Raw genomic sequence first — 21,274 nt, 5'->3', positions numbered from 1 at the left:
TGCAAGCTGTCGGTGCACCCCTTGCATTAGAAACACATGCCATCTGTCTGATTACCAGTGGCCCCAGGTCAATGTAACGGGACTTTATGACATGCTGATCACAGCGATATAAGCTGCTTAATGTCATTGTGGAGCATATAATGCAAAGCAATGTGTGTGTGTGTGTGTGTGTGTGTGTGTGTGTGTGTGTGTATATATATATATATATATATATATATATATATATATATACACACACACACACACACACACACATACACACATTTCTAAGGAATGTATCATTAAAAACATTCTCAATGTGATCTGAGCAAGTGTGTGATATATGACAATAATAAAGGAAGGGGGTTTCGATGGAAACCAAATTTTGACCAATCAGAGAAGTGGTAAAGTTTGTCTTACCGACTTGATCAAAATAAAAACTTGAATGGTACATCCACATCACAGGAGACACATGCTGGGTGATTCCGGAAGCTGCGAGGAGACACACAGAATTAGTTTATCAGTAATAATAATCAACAAGAAGATATGAAAATGAAATGTAATTTCAAGGGAGTGCTGAGTGTCATGTTGTCACATAAACTAACCCGGGCAACCTGTGGTACGCCAGAATCGAAGAGCATGCCTTGACAACCAGTGGAGAACAATGCATGCTGGGACTTGTAGTTTCTACACACCTTAAAATTACTCAGCCTAAAATAAATAACAAGTGTATATATGAACTTTTAAATAAATAAATAAACAGGCAGTTTGAGTTCTCATGCACCCTACTCTGTATTGCGGGAAAATCCCCCTCCTTCCACTGTTCGGAGTATTCAATTCGTTCTGTTTTTTCACATAGCCAAAAAAACTGAACTAATCCCACCCCCAACTATTCAATTGCAGCTGTTTTCGCTGCTGTTAAAGGCCTTTTTAGCTGATTTCACGAAAAAAGACATGGGCCTAAAATGCCTTAAGCAGGGAAAATATCTGCAATTTTGCCCAGAAAGTGTCTTACACAAGCATATCCAGGTGTTTTTCCACCACTGAATTGGGGGAATCCCAATTCACCCTAAAATATAGAGAAAAGTGCAGATTTTTCACCTAGGAGAAAAATGAGCACTTACTGAATGCCCCCATATGTCCCTTGCTCAGCGAGCATATCTCAAGTGTCCCGTTTTCATCAGCGACAAGCAATGGTAGCTGATGAAAATGAGACACTGTTGGGGAAAGCCGCTGGGGAAAGCCGCTGGTTGCCGAGAAGCTGCCGGGGGAAGGCTCTGGTCGCAGCTATTACTTCAGGGCTGATCGCGGGAGCGCACTCCCAGTGACCATTGCCCCATACACACAGGGATATGGTCGCTCAGTGATCCACCTGTGGATCATTTAAAATGTGTCAATGAGTAATGAATGCACCTGTGCACCTGTCGGGTGATCTGGAAACCGTGAACTGTGCGGGGTCCCGAGGACCGAGTTTAGGAACCCCTGCTGAAGCGAACAGTAACAAATTGTTGAAGAACGGAATTCGCTACTGCGCTACCTCCAAGACGCTCCATCACGGAGCATCTGTACCTAACCAAGATGGTCATATTCTGTACTTTTGAGCATATGGGATGCCATCTCTCTACTTTTGTTAAAACTCCACAGTGGGACACAGGTATGTGACCCACAAGTATCCAGCTGGATCATACTTGCCTATTCTCCTGGAATGGCCACCACCTGCACATAGTGTGCTGCATGTGCCAACATTTCCTCTTTAAACAGCAGTTGTCCACAAGTGGGCGGTCTGTCCCTAGCCTCACAATGCCATTAAACTCTGAATTATGTGGAGGGAGCCGGCCATAATGATAATGTCATGCCCCCCATTCAGCATCACATGCCCCGCCATGTGTACACACATTCTTTGGTTTGTTTGTACATATGGTTACCACATGATAGAGCATCCATGGGATCTGCGATACATTATCCGCTGGTGTAGCTTCTGTACTCTGCGTTTCATGCCCAATAACACACACTTACCAACAATATCAACACAAGTAATTGCTCACCCTGAATGCTCTCCAAGCTGAGTTTCCGTAGCATATCGTCCCACATCAGCTGGCTCTTGTCTGGGTACTGTGTGTGGATGAAGCTGACCACTTTCTTAATGTAATCAAGGAACATCTTGCCCAAGTCTCCTTTGTTACTGTTTAGCCAGGACTTGGAATCCTGCCCATCTCCCAGATGGAAAACCTGCAATATCAGGTGTGGTTAGGGAAGCATCATGTTACTATGAGTGTAAGGGTGGCCCTCCAGCTTTTGTCGAACTGCACATGCCCAGCTTCAGTTTTAGTATTCCTCTAATAGAAGACCTGTGGCAGGGCATGCTGGCACTTTTAGTTCCACTGCAGCTGTAAGATCACATGTTTAATACATCTGCATGAGAGGATCAAGAAACTTAAAAGGTATATTCCATCAACTCTGAGTTAGAAGAAAAATTGGAACCGGTCCTCACCTCATCTGCCCCAATATGGATCCAGCTGCTCCCTGGGTGCATGTCTAGAACCTGCGTCAGAATCATTTTCATTAGGGGTAGAGTCTCAGAAGAGTGAGGGTTCAGGCTGTTGGGGTAACTTTCCACCTCTCTCAGGCTTCTGTACTTGTTATGCTTTAGAACGTACTGCATGGAGAGAGGAGTCAATCATCAATAACATCCCACAGCCCACCGTACCACACCCCAACCAAGCGTTTTAGGGCTTACACTTCACCTCTGAATGCTCTTGGGGTAATAGCTACATTGACCTCCTTGCCAGCCAGCCCCACCTTATTCAAAGGTTTTCATATTTTAGGGTTTCCTAGTAAATGCATTAGTTATACCATGTGAATGATTTTTTTATTTTTTTACGGTTACTGACCAATACAGTTTAGAGAAAATCACCCATAAACAGGACATTTCGGCAGCAAAATAGTGATATTTCTAGATTATAGAAGAATGGATACAAGGGGGGAAATTTTGTTTGTACATACAGCTCACACATGTGTCTGTGTGGTTAACCATTTGTCTTGCTGTGGAACTACAAGTTCCAGTGGGCCCTTTAATGCCCCGCATGCTGGGACTTGTGGTTCTCCAAGTCCCTGCATGCGGGAGAGGGTTGCTGGGACTCATAGTTCCACAGCAATATACAATGGGTGCTGGACGGGGTCCCGACAGTCGGGATCCCAACAGTCATTCACCCGACGTCGGGATCCTGACTGTCAAAACACAGACAGCCGGGTTCCTGACGGCTGTCAGCTATTTTCCCTCGTGGGGGTCCACGACCCCCATAGAGGGAGAATAGAATAGGTGGCTCGCTTAGCCATTCCCGCAGCGTGGCGAGCACAGCAAGTCTGCAAGGGGCTTAGTTGCGCTCACCATGCTGTCTGGGTCCGGCCAGTCGGGATCCTGACGTCGGGATCCCGACTGTCGGACCCCTATACCACACCCATATACAATAGGATTCTTTCTATTTTTAAACCATTTAATCAGCCCAATGCCCACCACTCCAGGGGCATTGGGGACAGCCCCAGGCTTCAGCCTGAGTAGGGTAATTCTGACCCCTGTCCAGGCTGACCGGTCAGGGGGTAATGTTTTGGCCACGGGAACTTATACACGTGTCCCCCGGTTGTGACATTACCCTGCTGGCTGGTTGGGCCTGGTGCTGGTTCTTAAAATACGGGGGACCCCTAGTCATTTTGTCATCCGTATTTTCGGAATTGGCGGCAATTAGTGGACGTTTACCGCTAATTTTCAATACGGCCGTTTAGTAAATTAGGAATCAATATTCTTTTGAATGAATGATTCCTGTTGTATTCTGTCAATGGTGTATTATGCATTCGTATTTGTAAATACAAATACGAATGTCCCATCAATACTAATACGAATGTGTAAAAAATAGGTGTATTTCTGGATACGAATACACTTATTTTTTACGAATTTCCTTTAGTAAATTTCCCCACAGTTTCAACACTTACTGCAGGATTCATTTTACTAAAGTGCAACTTTGCAATCATGGAGGTGTAACCATTAGCTACCATTCAGATTATGTTCTCTAGGTGGTAAAAAAAGAAGATAATAACTAGAACTGTTGCTATAGGCAACCCCTCCTTTACATGCTCCCGTGATGGACCAGTGAATGGAGCAACCCTCAATCTGTGCATCACTGCACTGAGTGGCATACAGTATATAGAGTCAGTAGTTGGAGAGTATATGATCCTTTTAGTGCCCTATCAGGAGGACCTTGATCTGTCTCCAGGTGACTTGGCTCTCAATTTTCACTTGGAGTACTCATAAAATTAAGGATTGTTAATTTCCCTAACAGTATTTAGGGCCCGATTCATGTTTGTAGTTTAGCAAAAAAAAAAGGATGCAACTGGGGCAGATGTAACAGGTGCAGAGAGAGTTAGATTTAAGTGGGGTGTGTTGAAACAGAAATCTAGATTGCAGTGTAAAAAATAAATCTGTCTAGTATTTGTGGGCTATATGCAAAAGCAGCCAGTATTTACCCTGCACAGAAACAATATAAATGTATTTGCACCCCTGCCCGGCAACATGGTTTGTTCCAGAAACAAAGTGACTTTTTTTTTTTACTTCACTTACAAACATGAATCAGGCCCTTAATTCCGTAAAAAAAACTTTGGGCAGGGGGCGTGGCTTAACCGCACACTGACGAGCGGCTGCTTGGGGACTGAGCTCCGTTAAATATCCGCCTAATATATCCTCTCCCCGGGCAGAGTGGAGCTGTTTTCACAGGCTTACCTCCCTGTGTCACCGGCTGGACTGTCCTGACGGCGGGAGCGTGGGACAGACGGGTGTAGATGTGGTGCTGGAGTGCGCAGCCCGCTTTTCCCTGCTTCGGCATCTGACCCCGGCGGTGCCATCTTGGAGGGCTCTGACGGTGCTGGATCCGTGCAGCCTGTGCCGCGGCCCTCTTCTCTCCTGTGCCCCTGCTGGCGGCTTACTATTTTCCCTGGCTTACAGGGACATCCGCTGCGGACCTTTCTGTTGGTGGTCTGCCTGGGCGCTTCCACCCTCCGGATTACAGGTAGTTGCTGCTGCCTTCATGAAGAGGAGGTCTCTGTTGTGTGGACGCCACTATAGACTGTGCCACAGTTCTCCTGCTCTGGCGAATTAGCCTGCATGTGGAGGCCCCATAGTTTTAAAGGGAATATCCTGATATATATAACAGAGGTATTCTCCAGTCTGATTGCAGCCAATTGCCCTTCTGCTGCCAGTCTTCTTTATATGCTGGCGGTGTGCTAGCCACCGCCATCCTCTATTATTATTGATGGAACCTATGATGGAAGCCTCGCTGCACTAGATCCTGCTGGCTGTTACCTCCTCTGCAGACAGGCTTGTAAAAAAACTTACCGATATACAGCAGGACATTATATCCCCTTCCTATACCCATGATACACCTGCTGAAGTGTCTGAGGACATTCTGCCTAAGGATCATCATGTCTCTCTACATGTCCAGTACATACTGTATGCTATAAGGGACCTGTACCAACCGTAGAGAATCATTTGAAAATCCCGGGTTGGTTTTCTTCAACTACTGGCGTCTGCTTGGGACAGCTTCATTTCCATTTGATAAACTCTGCATCAGCTTGGAATACAGTAGCTTGTACTTTTATTGTGGGAAATATCCTGCTTTTTCCCTTGCTGAAGAAGAAGAGCCTGGTACGGGGTACTCTTCTATGGCTATACCCACACTTGTGATGACAAGCTGTTCCCGATCTATATGCTTTGATGCCACTGCAATGCAGTTACAGACCCCTTGTCTACTACTGCCGAAACTCACTGGATCCTGGTACTTGCTGTATAAATCTATCGGTTGTTTTCCTGTGTATCCTCAAAGGTGCAGTGGCGGAACTTGTGAGTGGTGGGCCCAGGTGCAAAAGTACAATTTGGGCCCCACAACAGTGGGTGACAGAGGTACAACTGCTGATCTAGGCAGTAGTGGGCCCCTTAGTCCTCAGGGGCCCCGGTGCAATGCACCTGCTGCACCAATGGTAGTTCCGCCTCTGAGTGGGGATATTCCTGTCACACCTTTGTCATATCTTGGGTCTGATAAATGGCCGGACTGAATGTCACCACATTACAGTTCCACCGTTATTTCCCTGTTTAATACTTTTCTACTAATGCACATTTTTAACTCTATACTCTACTGGGAAAAAAATTAATATCTCCCTATTTCCATTATATACCCTTCCTCTTTATTACTTTTCTTATAGATGTAGACAATTGTTATTAGAATCTACTGTACAGAAGGTACTTGTTTCCTAGCACGGCACCACCGATTTTGAATGTATTGATCGGGTCGGAAAAATCGCGTCGATCGCATCGCATGCCAACCAAATCGCATGCGATGCGACTGACGCGATCGACCCAATTTTTACATTGGAATCAATGTAAAATGGTCCCTGAGACCCAATTTTACATTGATTTCAATGTAAAATGCCCCAAAACTCCCCATTTTAATAGCAAACCCCCCTGATGGTTGAAATGGCCCCCCATTGTTAACGCCACCCCACCCCACTATTGACGCCAACCCGAAGCGTGGCGAGCGATTTTATATAGTGTGGGGAGCGCAGCGAGCCACCAAGCCCGAAGCGTGGCGAGCAGCGCGAGGGGACGCGCATAACTTCACAGGTATACGCTGCGCTCGCCACGCTTCGAGCTCGGTGGCTCGCTGCACTATATAAAATCAACTCCACGCCGACATGGATAGTGGGGGTATGAAAAGGTCGGAGGACGCGTACCGCCGCCCCTCGCGGGCTCGCTGCGCTCGCCACGCTTCGGGTTGGCGTCAATAGTGGGGTGGCATTAACAATGGGGGGACATTAACCATACTTTCTAACCCTATACAATGAGAAATTGGCCATATTGGCCCATTTCCCATTGTTCCCTATGTAAAATCGGGTTGATCAACCCGATTTTACCTTTAAAAATAATTTAACATTATTCTCTATGGGAAAATCGGGTTGATCGCGTCGGTCGCGTCCCACTATAATGGGCCGCGATGGACCCGATTTTCTAATTTAACATTATTCTCTATGGGAAAATCGCGTTGATCGCGTCGGTCACATCGTGGCCCATTATAATGGCCCGCGATGGACCCGATCAACGCGATTTTGTATTTCACCAGCAAATATACTGGTGATTGACATAAAATCGGGTCCATCGGGTTGATCGCATGCCTTAAGTACCTTAAACTTAAGGCATGCGATCAACCCGACGGCCGCCGTGCTAGGAAACAAGTACTGTACAGAATGTAGGATATATCCTGATGGTGGCATGTAAACTAGTCTGGATTTAACATAGATATTTTTGTGCTGATCCGATGTGACAGTGCGGCTGGAATGCCTTTTTTTTGTGTTTCCTTACTGGGAAGCAGAGTGGTTATACAACAAAATGCTTGTTACATTATGTTACAGAGCTACATTTTGACTGTCTGTAAATACCCTGTTTTGTTGTATCACTGTCCCCTTTGTAAAGCGCAACGGAATATGCTGCGCGATATAAGAAAATGTTAATAAATAAATAAATAAATAATAATATCTATTGCCCCATGCTATCCTGCATTTGGGGGGGGGGGGGGGTGTAGTGTAAATTAGATCATATCCTGTGGTTGTGGCGATTTTGGATTAGTTCTGGCTAAAACCACTAATTTACTGCCTCCTAAAATTCAATGGGCAGGTGAGGGTAATTAGTATCTTAGTGTAGTTAGTGGGGTAGGGGTAGCTGTTTTAGGGGCTCCTGGTATGCCTTAGTTGGGGGTAGATTATACAGGGTGGGGGGGTTTTGAGGTAGGTTTGTTTGGGGTTTAGTTTTATGTTTGACATGTCATTGATAATATTGTATCTAGATACTATATTTTACATGGTATATGAACACTCTGATAGTTATTCGTGATGAGTGGCTTTGTGCAGTACACAATATATATAAAATGATTACCATATGCACTACTGCTCTTTGTACTTACCATTTACCCAAATGGCGCCTCTGGGTATTCTCATTTTTATAACTCTATCAGCGGAGGTGCTCAATGCTCAATACTATGCCCTTGACATTGTTAATTATACATACTCTATCATGTCACAAATTTGATGTATACCAATTATTACTTGACGTGTCTGACTATTGGTGCACTTTGTTACTTTTGGAAAAATCAATAAAAAATTACGCAATTTAAAAAAACAACAACCTTTGGGCTTCTCAGTGTGAATATAAACCACAGACAACTATAGAACAATTTGGTTTCCAACGTCCCAATAAATACTCTGAACGATTGTTATAGACTGTGTTTCTGCAGAAATCAATATATCCCCTACCTTGCAAATACAAATATAATTATGTGAGCCTAGAAACTCTAGAGTGATAATGTTGGTCGGATTCATATACTATTTTAGATACAAGGATTCTTCTATAATAATGCAGTAGATGTGCTGTCATGCAGCAGTGTGGTTTTAACATAAACATGGAGAGATACAGTTCCGAATTTAGCCCAGAGCCCAATGGTGGGGTATTCGAACCCCCGCAGTCAGAGCCTTTGGTGGATATTTCATTTGCCGATAGGGCATGCTGCCTAAGTAACAGGCAGGGGGCCCGCCCACAGAAACACTGGGAGGGCCCATCAGAATGGAGGCGTTTTCCTGCCTGCTCGGGGCGGGCGGAAGGCATCACAGGATGCCAGGGTCCGCTTCCAATTCGGCGAATCCTGGCTTACTTTTCAGAATCAACAGAGGAAAAATAAATTGGATGGTGAATGACCATCCCATGATTTTCACCTCTGTGCGGACGCATGCGAGCGAATGTGTAAGCGTATTAATATATTTTTCCGACACAGTGTATTAGAATTCAGATAAAACATAGATTGTATTTCAGGTAACACACAGGAAGGAAATAACACTTTTACAGCCATTATACTGTAAGATTCCATCATTTACCTCCATGTGTCCAAATGTCTGTACCAGCGGCACCACTTCTAGTTTATTGATTTCAGCCAGGTGTAATATCTGCTTAATGTCGACTTCACTAAAAAACAGAAGAGAGGTGTGAGGCACAGAACTGATAAATGAGAAGCTCCAGCATGGATAATACACGCAGACCCATTAGTAACTGTAAACAGGCCAGAATACAGTTCCAGTATACAACTCTTTGCAGATAAGATTCTTTTTATATAATCTACAAAAAGTTTTACAATTTATGAAATGGTTTGCAAACTGCACTTCTCAATGTGTATGCTGTCGGAAACGAAAACATAATAAAAGTCTTCTCTAACCTATTTCCTTATGGCCGATGGGTTTCAATTCAGTTTGAAAACATTGTGACTCCTCCCCAATAACGGCTGATAATCGCGCATGCACCGTAGTTTAGTGGACTGTAATTTGAATAAATCCCTATGATACAGAATTTGTAGTGGCAACAAAAAAAATTCTAATTATTGGGTCTAAAACCCCATACATAATAAATGGGCCCTATAATATTTTCAGGTATCACCCAAAAGTGGGTGTTTTGGGGGGGATATACCATAAATATTAATTGATATTTAGATATTTTAATGCACTGTACACAATTGCCCGTCAACAGCAAAAACAATACCTAGGGCTAAATGTAATAGCCTGCGAGATGTCAGAGGTGCAGGACTTTGTGCGAGAATGCCTGTATTTGTAAAGCATGGCCGCTCTACCCGCAATTAGGCCACGCCCACTGAAAAATACCTGGGCCCGGCCAATTGCTCTACTGTCCTGGCTGGGAGATGTAGAATCGTTGTAGCTGGAGTGTTACAGGTTGCCTATGTCTGCTGTAGGTTCTGAATCAATACGCATAACCCATGTAATTAAATATGTATTCACACTTATTGAATCCCAAATGTGCCAGTCATTGGATATATGTCTCCTCTCACCTATAGGCATATGGAGACTTCAGGGTGGCTAGCTCTCCAGTAAATGGAAACATGTCCTCATATTCAATTAGCAACCCATTGGCACCAAGCTTGGACAGCAGAGGAAAGATCTATGGAGAGAAAGGACAAGTTTAATTGAATCATAATACTTTTCACGCTGTAAGCTGTTATTTATGTTCTGAAATGTCTACCTAACATACCCAGTGTTAATTACATCTCATCTAAGAAATTGTACCACTAGTAAAATACAATTTTCAATATAGCAAAAAAATTGGACTATAATACTCATCGTAAACTCTATTCCTCGTAATCCATCTGGAGGACACTGCAGTACTGACTGTGGGCTAGATGAGTTGACAATAGGACTCAAGGCGCTAAACAGATAGAATGAATGTAATACAGTACAGGAACACTGAAGTACAGAAAAGCGTTTCATAAACAATACTTAAAAGGATTAAGGAAATGCTTGAGTAATTGAATAGCTCCATCCAACTGTAACCCCTCCCACCTCCACAGGACCTTTAAATAATGAAGACGCATAGAGGAAGAAGAACAATCCCCCAAATGGACTGTGAGTAAGGTATTTAAATCCAGTTTGATCTTCCATTCGATATTGAGGATGCTGCGCTACTACTTCAGGGGGAGTGTTAGTGTTATCCAGCAAAGCGGCATGTAAAACATTTATGCCCTAAACTAGCATCACTATTGTCAGGAGCCAAAAGGTATGGAACTGGTAAGTTTGGACTGAGGTGCCGTGGCAACCTCCCAAGTCACCCAAATGATTAAGTACAATTAGTCCAGATGGTAGCATTAAACCATATACTAACAGAGCACTTAAGAGTCTTGCCAACCATGTTTTGGCACATCCACAATACCAAAAGAGTACCAGTATGCTGAATGGTAGATGTACAGTCGATATACAAATCCTGAACGTATGACATCCAAAAGACCTAAAGTAAGAGAGCCAGGAGAGGGGGATGACCCTAAGAAGGCTGGAAGAACAACGTTCTGGTTTAAATATAACTTCGAAACCATTTTATGTAGAAAGGATTATTTAGATTGGAAGCCCATCCTGACAAAATGAAAAATGATGATGGGAGCCTGACAGGATAAGGCAGTCAATTCCAACACGCATCCAGCAGAAGCTGGTTAGGAGAAAAACACCACCTTCAACATAAGATAACATAACACCACAACTTCAATAGGTTCAAAAGAGGCCCTCTGAAGAGCTTCCAAAACTACATTTACATTTAAATCTGATGGAGGAATAGGATTTAGGAATGCAGGGATGGCTAAATGCAGTACTCCCCGAAGGAAGTCTCTACCTCTGGAAAAGGGATCAATCTTATCTAAAAATAAAATAAAAAAAAACACAAACAAAGCAGACAAGAGACCCTTTAGAAACAGAAGATCAAAAGAACAAAATTAACGGTGGTTGTTGAAAGATGCCCCCCCCCCCCCCCCCCTGACAGCCTCAGCATTTACACCCCGACAGCCTCAGCATTTACTCCATAAAAGTTTCAAGTGCACCGCATCCCCTCGTATCACTCGCCATGCTTCGGGCTTGGTGCCTCACTACGCTCGGCACACTATTTTATTCTCCCACCACGTCCTAGTGGATGGTAGGGCATGAAATACTGCCTGTCAGCACATGTCGGCTCAAAAAACAGTGAAAACCCCCATGTCGACCTTTTGACTGTCGACCTAGACACTGTCGAACTAATGGCATTTTGACCTAGAATCATGTTGACCTAGGCCCATGTCGACATTTTTCCATGTTGACCTAATGGTGTAGACCTAATGACTGTCGACAATCATACTGTAGAACAAATGACTGCATCCCGATGAAGCAGACCCCGCTGAAGAAAAAAGTGGCATGGGAATTCATTTTGGATACTCTGAGGGGCAGCAAATCATGCTCGATGAGATCCATCTGGAGATATGGATATGACTGGGAGACCTTCCCATTGAAATTATTTGAATTGCCATGGCCAACATTTGAGGTGGAAACATGCTCCCTTATTGGAAGGACCAAGGTGCTGTTATTGTGTCCTTGTAGACAGCCTCAGGATCCTTCAAATATGCTCTGTACCCTGGGAAGCTTATTTGTTCAGTTATGAGTCCATGAGATCTATGTCAGACATCCCCAAAATTATTTGAACGACTTCTTGGTGAAGTTCCCATTCCCCGGGACGGACGACGTGGCAATTGATAAAGTCTGCCTCCCAGTTGTCCACCCAGGGAAAATGGATGGCTGAGACTCCTAGTTATGCCCAAATTAAGATGCAAGACTCCTCTGTCATTGCCTGGTGATTCCTGGTGGTATTGTCCAACTGTATGCAAACAGGGTTTACATGTAAAATGTGCTGCACTTGCACCAGGGAGTTCCTGACCACCCGCAACTCTAGAATGTTTGACAGGGTGGACTATCTCAGACCAGAGACACTTGCTGTAGACCCGGAGTGACAGAACCCCCTCCCAGAAGGTTGGCAGAACAATTCCCCAGATGGACTGTGAACACTGAGACTACTACCCAATCCCAGGCCTCTGGGCTTAAAATATTTGAGAAAAAAAGTATCATTTGAAATATGTTTGAAACACCTAAATAATACAGCATAACGAATGAAACCTGTATGTCCATGTAATTTATTTTTATTTTGGTTGAAATGCTTACCAGGATCCATAGAAATTTGGACAGTCAGGAAGCTGCTACTGGCATCCTGCCCATCAGGATTCTGACTGCTGGGATTTCATACCCAACCCATGTTAATTTAAATATGAAAACACAATAGCCTATAATTGCACAATAGACTATGTTTAGTTAGAACTAAAACTAAATATAATCAAAGGGTATGGCTACAAAGCTAAATACACTTCATAATCCCTGGTGGACGTGGAAGAGGTTAGATGAGGGTGCAGCTTAGTTAACCTTTAATGACTACTCCTGTGCAAGCCCCTCTTACCCACAGACAACTCTGCATTGTCCCCCAGATTGGATGATGCCAGGCAATTATTCCCAGTTATGCTGACGTGGTAGGGCTGAGTGCAGCATTAATTAAAGGAGAAATAGTTCTCAACCATCCCATGTTTTTATGTAGAACTTTACTTGGTCTATGAGACAAATAAGTTGGAAGTGACAGTTAATGATGTAATGACAGTTCCTGTTATTTATATACTCCTGTATATGTGGGAGAAGAAGTTTATAGACCAGTTTCTCTCTGTAATGATTAACTCTGACTCGAACTACATTTTATATTCTTGAAATGAGTAACTATTTTTATGGATATATGGATATAGGGGGAAATGGTCAGAAATCAAAGAAAACTGCTTTTGCAAATAAGATTTTTTTTTTTATTAGGTTATAATACTTTTTAGATTTGTAGATTAGGGGTAGGATATTCTAAGGATAAAATGCTTGAGCACAGCTGATTTAATAAATGTACCCTGGTTATTTGTTTTTAGCCATCTGGGTGGAACCACCTGGATATCTTTAAAACCTGCACTGTAAAGGTGTGGGTATGAGTGATATATCTGTGAATGGCGTTGGCTGTGCAGCACAGCCAATGCCAGATATATCGGCACATCGTGCTGTGTGTACAGCAATCTGCCGACAGCCAGCTGGTGATTGACAGCTCATTGGACGGTGCCCATTTGTGATGTCAATCCCAACGGATCGGACATCGCGCATGGAGAACACACTGCCCGATCGATTGATCTGCAGATATAACTACTATCGAGTGCCCAGCTTTAGAATGCCTTGAGGACTGAGGTTGGAGATGCCTGATCTAGTTAATGTATCCAGACTCAAGGCACAGTAGGGCAGATGTATTAAGCATGGAGTAGAGAAGAAGTGGAAGGAGATAACTCACCAGCCAATCAGCTGTGTTTGAAATATGACAGTTGAGAGTTGATTGGTTGGTGCATTATCACCTTCTGCTTTATCTCCACTTTATCTCCTCGCCAGGCTTAATACATCTGCCCCACTGTTTGCTTTGAAAACTATTATTGACACTTCGGAAAACGTGTTGATACTATGGGAATATGGGCATGATTCAGATCTTATCGCTCAACTGCAAATTTGAAGAATATTACGAGTAGTTTGCCGCCACACAGACAGAGTGGAACCCACCCTGTGCAAATCTGCAAGTGAATTGCGAAAACCATAGCTAATCACTATTCACTGCAAATCTATTTGCAACTCACTCACTATTAAATTATTTTCCCAGTATTTGCAAATGTGGGTGATAAGCCTGACTATCCTACAACTCTGTGGCAGATACAGGCTGATCAAGGCAGTGCTGATGTCACAAACCTTCCTTTAAAACTGCGGCTTTTATGACAGTCTCTGTAAACATTCGTTTACCACCCTCAAACTGTGAATTGCTGTTAGTGAAATTTCGAGGGGATTGTGATAAGATATTTTTGCTATTTCTGTCGCTATTCTAGCTCGCACCATGCGCGCTACGATCTGTACACATGTGCAGTTGTTCCATAATCAAACAGATTGCAAATTCGCACAACAGCAATCAGGTCTGAATTACCCCCTATGTTGAGAGGATTTAGGACAAATACAATTCCTCTAAAACAGGGGTGGCCAAAAGGTCGATCGCGATCTACCCGTCGATCGCGGAGGTCCCGCGGGTAGATCACGATCAAATTCCCAGCAGCACATAGCTGCTGAAGCCTCTGGCAGAACAGAGGCTTCAGCGTTCCCAGGCATGCAGTGCGCGGGTGCACATGTGACGTCACCCGCGCACTGGAAGAGTGAAGCAAATGTTGGAGCCGACTTCAGCAGCATGTATGTTCAGCCCGCTGTGGCAGGACAGGGAGCAGGGAGGCTCAGTGGCGGCAGGACTGGGAGCGTTATGTAGCAGCCGACACTGGAGGCTCAGCTGCGGCGGGACAGGAGTCTGTGCGCACAGTGAGTGACAGCAGGGAGGCTCAGCAGCGGCAGGTAGCTTAGTGCACTGTGCATGTGGGGAATAAGTTTTTCCAAAGGGTTTTGTTTCTACAGTATGTGTTGTTATGCTGTGGGAGGGGGAGGAGCTCTCTTTACAGATGTAAGTTCATCCCAATTGCTGCCTGTAATGGAGTTTTGTGCCCCTGAAAAAAAATAATATATATATATATATATATATATATATATATATATATATATATATATATTTTAGGGGCACAAAACTCCAGGCAGCAACTTGGATGAACTTACATTTGTAAAGAGAGCTCCTCCCCCTCCCACAGCATAACAACACATACTGTAGAAACAAAACCCTTTGGAAAAACTTATTCCCTCCCACCGCATCAACCAGTGGCGTAACTAAGTTTTGGGCGCCCCCCCGCCGAGCACCCCCAATCCCCTGCCGCCCATGCAAACCCCCCCCCCCCCAATCCCCTTCAGCCTTACCTATTGCGCTGGTCCCGGCGGCTCCGTTCTTCTTCTGCTGAGGACCACCACAAAATGGCCGCCCCCATACAGCAGACAGTTTCAGAGAAGAAGAACGGAGCCGCCGGGACCAGCGAGATAGGTAAGTCTGCGGGGGATTTGGGGGTGGGGGGGTGGGTGTAACTATAGCACCGCAGCCCCCGACGCCCCCACATGCACAGCTGCCCCCCCCGCGGGGGCTGCGGTGCTATAGTTACGCCGCTGGCATCAACTAATTTTGCATCATTCATTGTAAAATTTGGAGTTTGCATCATAATGTGTGGTACAATGTGAATTTTAGCTAATTCCGTGTGGCGCAATGTGCAGTTTGCATCATTCTGTGTAGCACACTGTGATGGTGTCAGGATGTGAATTGCGGCTCATTCCCTGTGTAACAATGTGATTTTCGGCCTCATTCCCTGTGTCAGTATGTGATTTTCGGCCTCATTCCCTGTCTCAGAGTGTGAATATCGGGCGCATTCCTTGTGTCAGATTGTGAATTTCGGGCTCATTCCCTGTGTCAGATTGTGAATTTCGTGCCCATTCCCCGTGTCAGAATGTGATTTTCGGCCTCATTCCCTGTGTCAGAATGTGAATTTCGGGCACATTCCCTGTGTCAGAATGTGAATTTCGGGCACATTCCCTGTGTCAGAATGTGAATTTCGGGCACATTCCCTGTGTCAGAATGTGAATTTCGGGCTCATTCCCTGTGTCAGATTGTGAATTTCGTGCCCATTCCCCGTGTCAGAATGTGATTTTCGGCCTCATTCCCTGTGTCAGAATGTGAATTTCGTGCCCATTTCCTGTGTCAGAATGTGAATTTTGGGCACATTCCCTGTGTCAGCATGTGAATTTCAGGCACATTCCTTGTGTCAGAATGTGATTTTCGGCCTCATTCCCAGTATCAAGACGTGAATTTCGGGCACATTCCCTGAGTCAGAATGTGAATTTCATGCACATTCCCTGTGTCAGAATGTGAATTTCATGCACATTCCCTGTGTCAGAATGTGAATTTCATGCACATTCCCTGTGTCAGAATGTGAATTTCATGCACATTCCCTGTGTCAGAATGTGAATTTCATGCACATTCCCTGTGTCAGAATGTGAATTTCGGGCACATTCCCTGTGTCAGAATGTGAATTTCGGGCACATTCCCTGTGTCAGAATGTGAATTTCGGGCACATTCCCTGTGTCAGAATGTGAATTTCAGGCACATTCCCTGTGTCATGTGTGGCATAATGTAATGTGAGGTTTCTCTAATTCCGTGTTGCATAAGGTGTAAATAACGTATTGCATTTGGAGGGGTATATTTTACACAGGGTGAAATGCCGGTAGATCCCCGGTATGTAAATGTACAAAAAGTAGATCCCGGGTTGTAAAAGTCCGGCCACCCCTGCTCTAAAACAATAATAATAAAAAAGTATAACGCAACCGTGTTTTAATCTGGCAACACTGCTATCCCGTGATCAAATAAAATACATGTTGTAAAACATGGGTATTCCAAAATCACGCGCCCTGACCCATGACTCACAATTTCAGATAATTAATTTAGCATTTATTTTTTTCTGTGATTTTTTTTTATATATGTAAATTAAAGAATACAGTGATGTTATCTTATATTTAAAACCGCAATACCATCTAGAAATGCATCTGGGAGTTGCACCAAAACAAAGTGCGTCATAGGAGGCCAGGCAGTGTGTGTGTGTGTGTGTGTGTGTGTGTGTGTGTGTGTGTGTGTGTGTGTGTGTTGAGATTTTACAGTACACAGACAAAGCTCATAGGATCATTCAAACGCCTCTCTGCTCACTACCTTATTTGCCAAGTAATGCTGGTTGCCATGGTAGTCACTTGCTATTATCACACATTAGTAATAGCATTATAGCAAGCTGAATAAATAAACCAAAGTAAAATGGTTTATGGCAGGGGTTCTCAAGCTTTTGTGAATCATGCCACCCTAAATTGTGTGTGGGGATAGGAATTTGAATTGAACAAATTACCCCTTCATTTTAGCTAGCCCTCTTGCTCCCTGGGGAACATGCTCTCCTTTACTTACCTCCATGAAACTCAATCTCTATTACCTTTTGGAGCATCTTCTTACCTCTCAATCCCTGCACAAAATTCCATGCTTACCTCAGACACTCCCTGCCTGCCTCCTTCCCTCTCTCATCACCTGCACATTTCGCTCCAGCTTTGTTCTCTCACCCCTAGACCTTTCATTGCCTGCTTACCTGTCACATTCCATGCCCTCTCTCATCCCTTGCAACTCAATGCCCACTTCCATCCCACACTTCCTGCCATCCTCCTTCCCTCTCTCATCCGATACAAGTCTCACTGCCTGCTTCCCTTGTCCACTCCCTGCTTACCTCCCTCTCTCATCCACTGCACCTCACTGCCTGCTTCCCTCTTGCACTCCCTAATTCCTTCCCACACTCCCTGCTGCATTTTTCCTTCTGTCTTCCCCTGCACCTACCTCTATTTGTTTACCTAAATCACTCATCTCCTACATCTCTCACAGCCTACATCCCACCCACATTCAGACTCCCTCCCTTACTCCTTGCCTACTTCCCTCGCTCACTCCCTGCACTTCTCACTGCCTGCTTTCCACTCTTATACCCTGTATCTTCTCACTGCCTGTCCTAACCACATTCACTCACTTACTCCCAGCTTCCCTTTCTCACTGCCTGCCTCTCGCCTCCCAAATCCGTGCTTCCCTCTCTCACCACCTGCACATCTCACTGGGGCAGATGTATGACAGTGCGCTATGGGGGAGAAGGGGTATCAGCGCACATTATGTGCACTGATACCGCTTCTCCCCATGTAGGAAGGAGCTGGTGTGCGCACCTGTTCATATCGATGCTGCTATCTAAATGATAGCAGTGCCGATATGCAGGGCGAATGTATGAATGGCGTGAGTAGCGAGATCCCGCACATGCCCAGTCCAGCTGGCCGGGGGGGGGGTAGGATTTTTTAAAATGCGCAGGTCAGAGGAGACGCCGATAAGGAGAGACGTTAATGCTGGGCATAACGGCTTCCTCTTCCACTGTCTACTTCCCTCCTTCATTGCCTACAACTCTCACTGCTCCACTGCATACACCTCTCACTGCCTGCTTCCCTTCCCCACCCCTTGCACCTCTCACTAACTACTTCATTTTTACCACCTAGCCCCTCTTCCCAATTGCTTCTCACCAATTGCAGCTCCTCTCTTCAAACAGGGATACATCTGTGATTGAGCATTGGCTCCCTGCATCAGGTAAGATGCGGCAGCAGTTTAAACTTGGTGGCATCCTCTAGTCAATTGACTTGCAGTCCACCAAACGAAGAGTCCTTTTGAATTTGGTTCCGTCAATGAGTCATCACCAAATCTCGTCTTGCGGACTGGCAGCCAATCATGGAGCATCACGCCACAGCTGCTGATTAGCTGATTAGCTGACAATCCATAAAACGTGAGTGGCTGGTGGATGGCAACAAATTCAAAATGTTTAGCTGCCAGTCTGTGAGCGGCTCAAGGATGGTGCAAAGGTTAAACTGCAAACACAACTGCTCTGGCACTGGTATCCGAGAGGTGTCCCCAGTGGGGGCATTATATGGTGAGCACTGTTATGCAATCAATGGCGGACACTGCAATACTCCTTGTATAATATGGCGGACACTGCAATACTCCTTGTATAATATGGCGCACACTGCAATGCTTCCTGCATTATGTGAAAGTCACTGCACCGCTCTATATAATATGGCAGGCACCAGTCTCTACCACACCCCTTCAAATAAGCTGGCCACACCTTTTCAATCTGACAATGCTGAAGGTAAAACAATATCAACTGAATTCCCTGTCCTACTGTGTATAAGAAACTGTTAATAAATAAAATATATAAATCATATGTTGATACTTTCCGTTCATATAAAAAAAAAAATTTCAAAACTTTTAGGTCATTAATATGAAAAAAGCATAAAAACACTCAAGTGTTATATGGGCCAAATTGATAACAATATATGCAAACAGTTTGTATTAAGATTGTCATTGTTCCAATCCACTTACCTGCTCATAGTAGGAAACCTTTGCAGGAGCTCCTTTAAGATCCAGGTGGACTAATTTCATCTGAACATGATTAAACTCTTTGGCTGCACCGGTCTTCGTCTTTTTTTTTTTCTTCGGCAGAGCGACCGCTTCATCCTCATGGGGCGGCTCGGGTGCAAGATCCTTGATGATCGGGTCTACTCTAGAGTCTTCTTTCTCCCCCCAGAAAAAGTCATTACGTTTCTCTAATGTAACAGGCTTTATGATCTGAGGAGGACTTAAGACATACATGGAAATTAGGTTATGCACTCTTAGAACAGGGACTCTTCTAAAACACTTCAGCATTTACAAGGTCCCGCTTAGACATGTGTGGATGAATCATTGTTTATGCAAGTGAGGCCTAAACATTGCTAAACCCCTTATTGCCTTTGTACTGTAAGAGAATAGATTTTTCTCGTGGTTACACTACCCCAATTTCACCACTAGATGGTAATGGTCGGGCTGATGTTGCCAAATGGCCACAACCACCGTAGTTGTAGCCATTTGATAACAATATCTGTACAGAGATTGGACCTTGTACATTTGAATTCAACACCAGACAGCTGTTTAGTTTTATACAGTTTTGGGTTGGGTTTATTTTGTTAATGCTACTACAATCATCATTTATACAACATAAATCCCAAGTATATTATAAAAGAACATAAAAGAAAAAACATAAAAGAAAACATTTGACATAACATATATATAAAAAATGCAAAATGTTTAAGTTATTGGACTGTAAAATGTATTCTAAGCGACTATTGTAATGATTGCCAGTAGCGCACGCAGGGGGGGTTTCTGAGTACCCAGAAACCCCCCCCAGGAATCTAAGGGCCCTAGTCTGAAAGCTGAGGGTCCCCTCTTTCCATGGGTATAAGAATTTTAAAAATCGGCCCTGGGGAACCGGAGATATCTGACTTCAAACGAGTGTTCCCCATCCAAGCCTGTTAATTGCTATTCCCAGTCAGATATTTCAGGTTTTTTCTGACATAGGGCAGTATTCAATGTGAAATTTTCTCCGTGCATGGCGAGAGATTTTTTCTCTCGCCATGCACTCTCCGTGTTCCGGAGCCTCCTGCTCCCCCTATTCAACGTGTTAAAGACTCGCCGCCACTCGCGGCGAGTCTTAACCCCTGCAGCGGACGAGCGTCCGCGGCAGGGAGCTGTCAGGGAGCCGGGGGACGTAGCAGCCAAGAGAGATTAAAGTCTCTCTTGGCTGCTGCAGGGGATATGGGGAGGGGAGCAGGGCTCCCCTGGACCCAGGCAGCACAGGCTGCCCCCCCTATAGCCAGCGGGGGACCCAGTATTCACTGTACCCGAACGTGCATCGGGTGCAGTGAATATATGAATATCTAATGAGCGGCTCGAGCGCTCCGGCCCCCTGCTGGCTGCACTGTGTAAAAAAAAAAAAAAAAAAATGTAAAAAAATATTTTTTTTAAAATTAAATATATATTCATGTGCTATAGGCACATGAATAAAAATAACATGGCCCTTCACAGAAAAAAAACCTGATTTTTTGACACCAAATTTAAAAAAAACACCCTTTTAGTTTAAAAGTTCACATTCCTGCTCTCCATCAAAAGATGGAGAATTTCTACACGGAGAGAGACGGCGAGAATCACTTAGAAAGACGGAGAATATTTCACATTGAATAGGGTGGTTCGCCTTTGGAGAAAAAAAACCTCTCTCCACCGCGTGAAAAGCACAAACTCTCCAGAAATCACAGCAAATTTTTCTCATTGAATACTAGCCATAGAGTTTTTCTGAGGATATATTCCAAAAGCTGGGACTCTCCTCCTTTGATGGACACTAGTAGCTTGTCTCTATTGTTCCCAGAACCAGAGATATCAGGCTTCCAGCAGCTGGTTACTGCTCCAGCTCCACACACCTGGGGCGAA

At 44.4% G+C, this 21,274-nt stretch overlaps 1 protein-coding gene across 3 annotated transcripts in view; it reads right to left on the bottom strand.

The window, feature by feature from the left end:
* Positions 1 to 21,274, bottom strand: part of LOC146020156 (hexosaminidase D-like) — a 60,507-nt gene that overhangs the window by 8,563 nt on the left and 30,670 nt on the right. For all 3 annotated transcript variants that reach the window (XM_083153041.1, XM_083153039.1, XM_083153040.1), the window contains exons 3-8: positions 19,358 to 19,613; positions 9,900 to 10,009; positions 8,941 to 9,028; positions 2,471 to 2,635; positions 2,025 to 2,208; positions 400 to 471 (exon numbers count right to left, since the gene is read on the bottom strand). In XM_083153041.1, coding sequence (XP_083009167.1) covers positions 400 to 471; positions 2,025 to 2,208; positions 2,471 to 2,635; positions 8,941 to 9,028; positions 9,900 to 10,009; positions 19,358 to 19,613 — 875 coding nt within the window. The remainder of the gene's footprint in view (positions 1 to 399; positions 472 to 2,024; positions 2,209 to 2,470; positions 2,636 to 8,940; positions 9,029 to 9,899; positions 10,010 to 19,357; positions 19,614 to 21,274) is intronic.

This window comes from Crinia signifera, chromosome 7 (genome assembly GCF_055691185.1).
Source record: "Crinia signifera chromosome 7, ASM5569118v1, whole genome shotgun sequence".
Taxonomy (NCBI): domain Eukaryota; kingdom Metazoa; phylum Chordata; class Amphibia; order Anura; family Myobatrachidae; genus Crinia; species Crinia signifera.
This window is presented reverse-complemented; position numbering and strand designations above follow the sequence as displayed.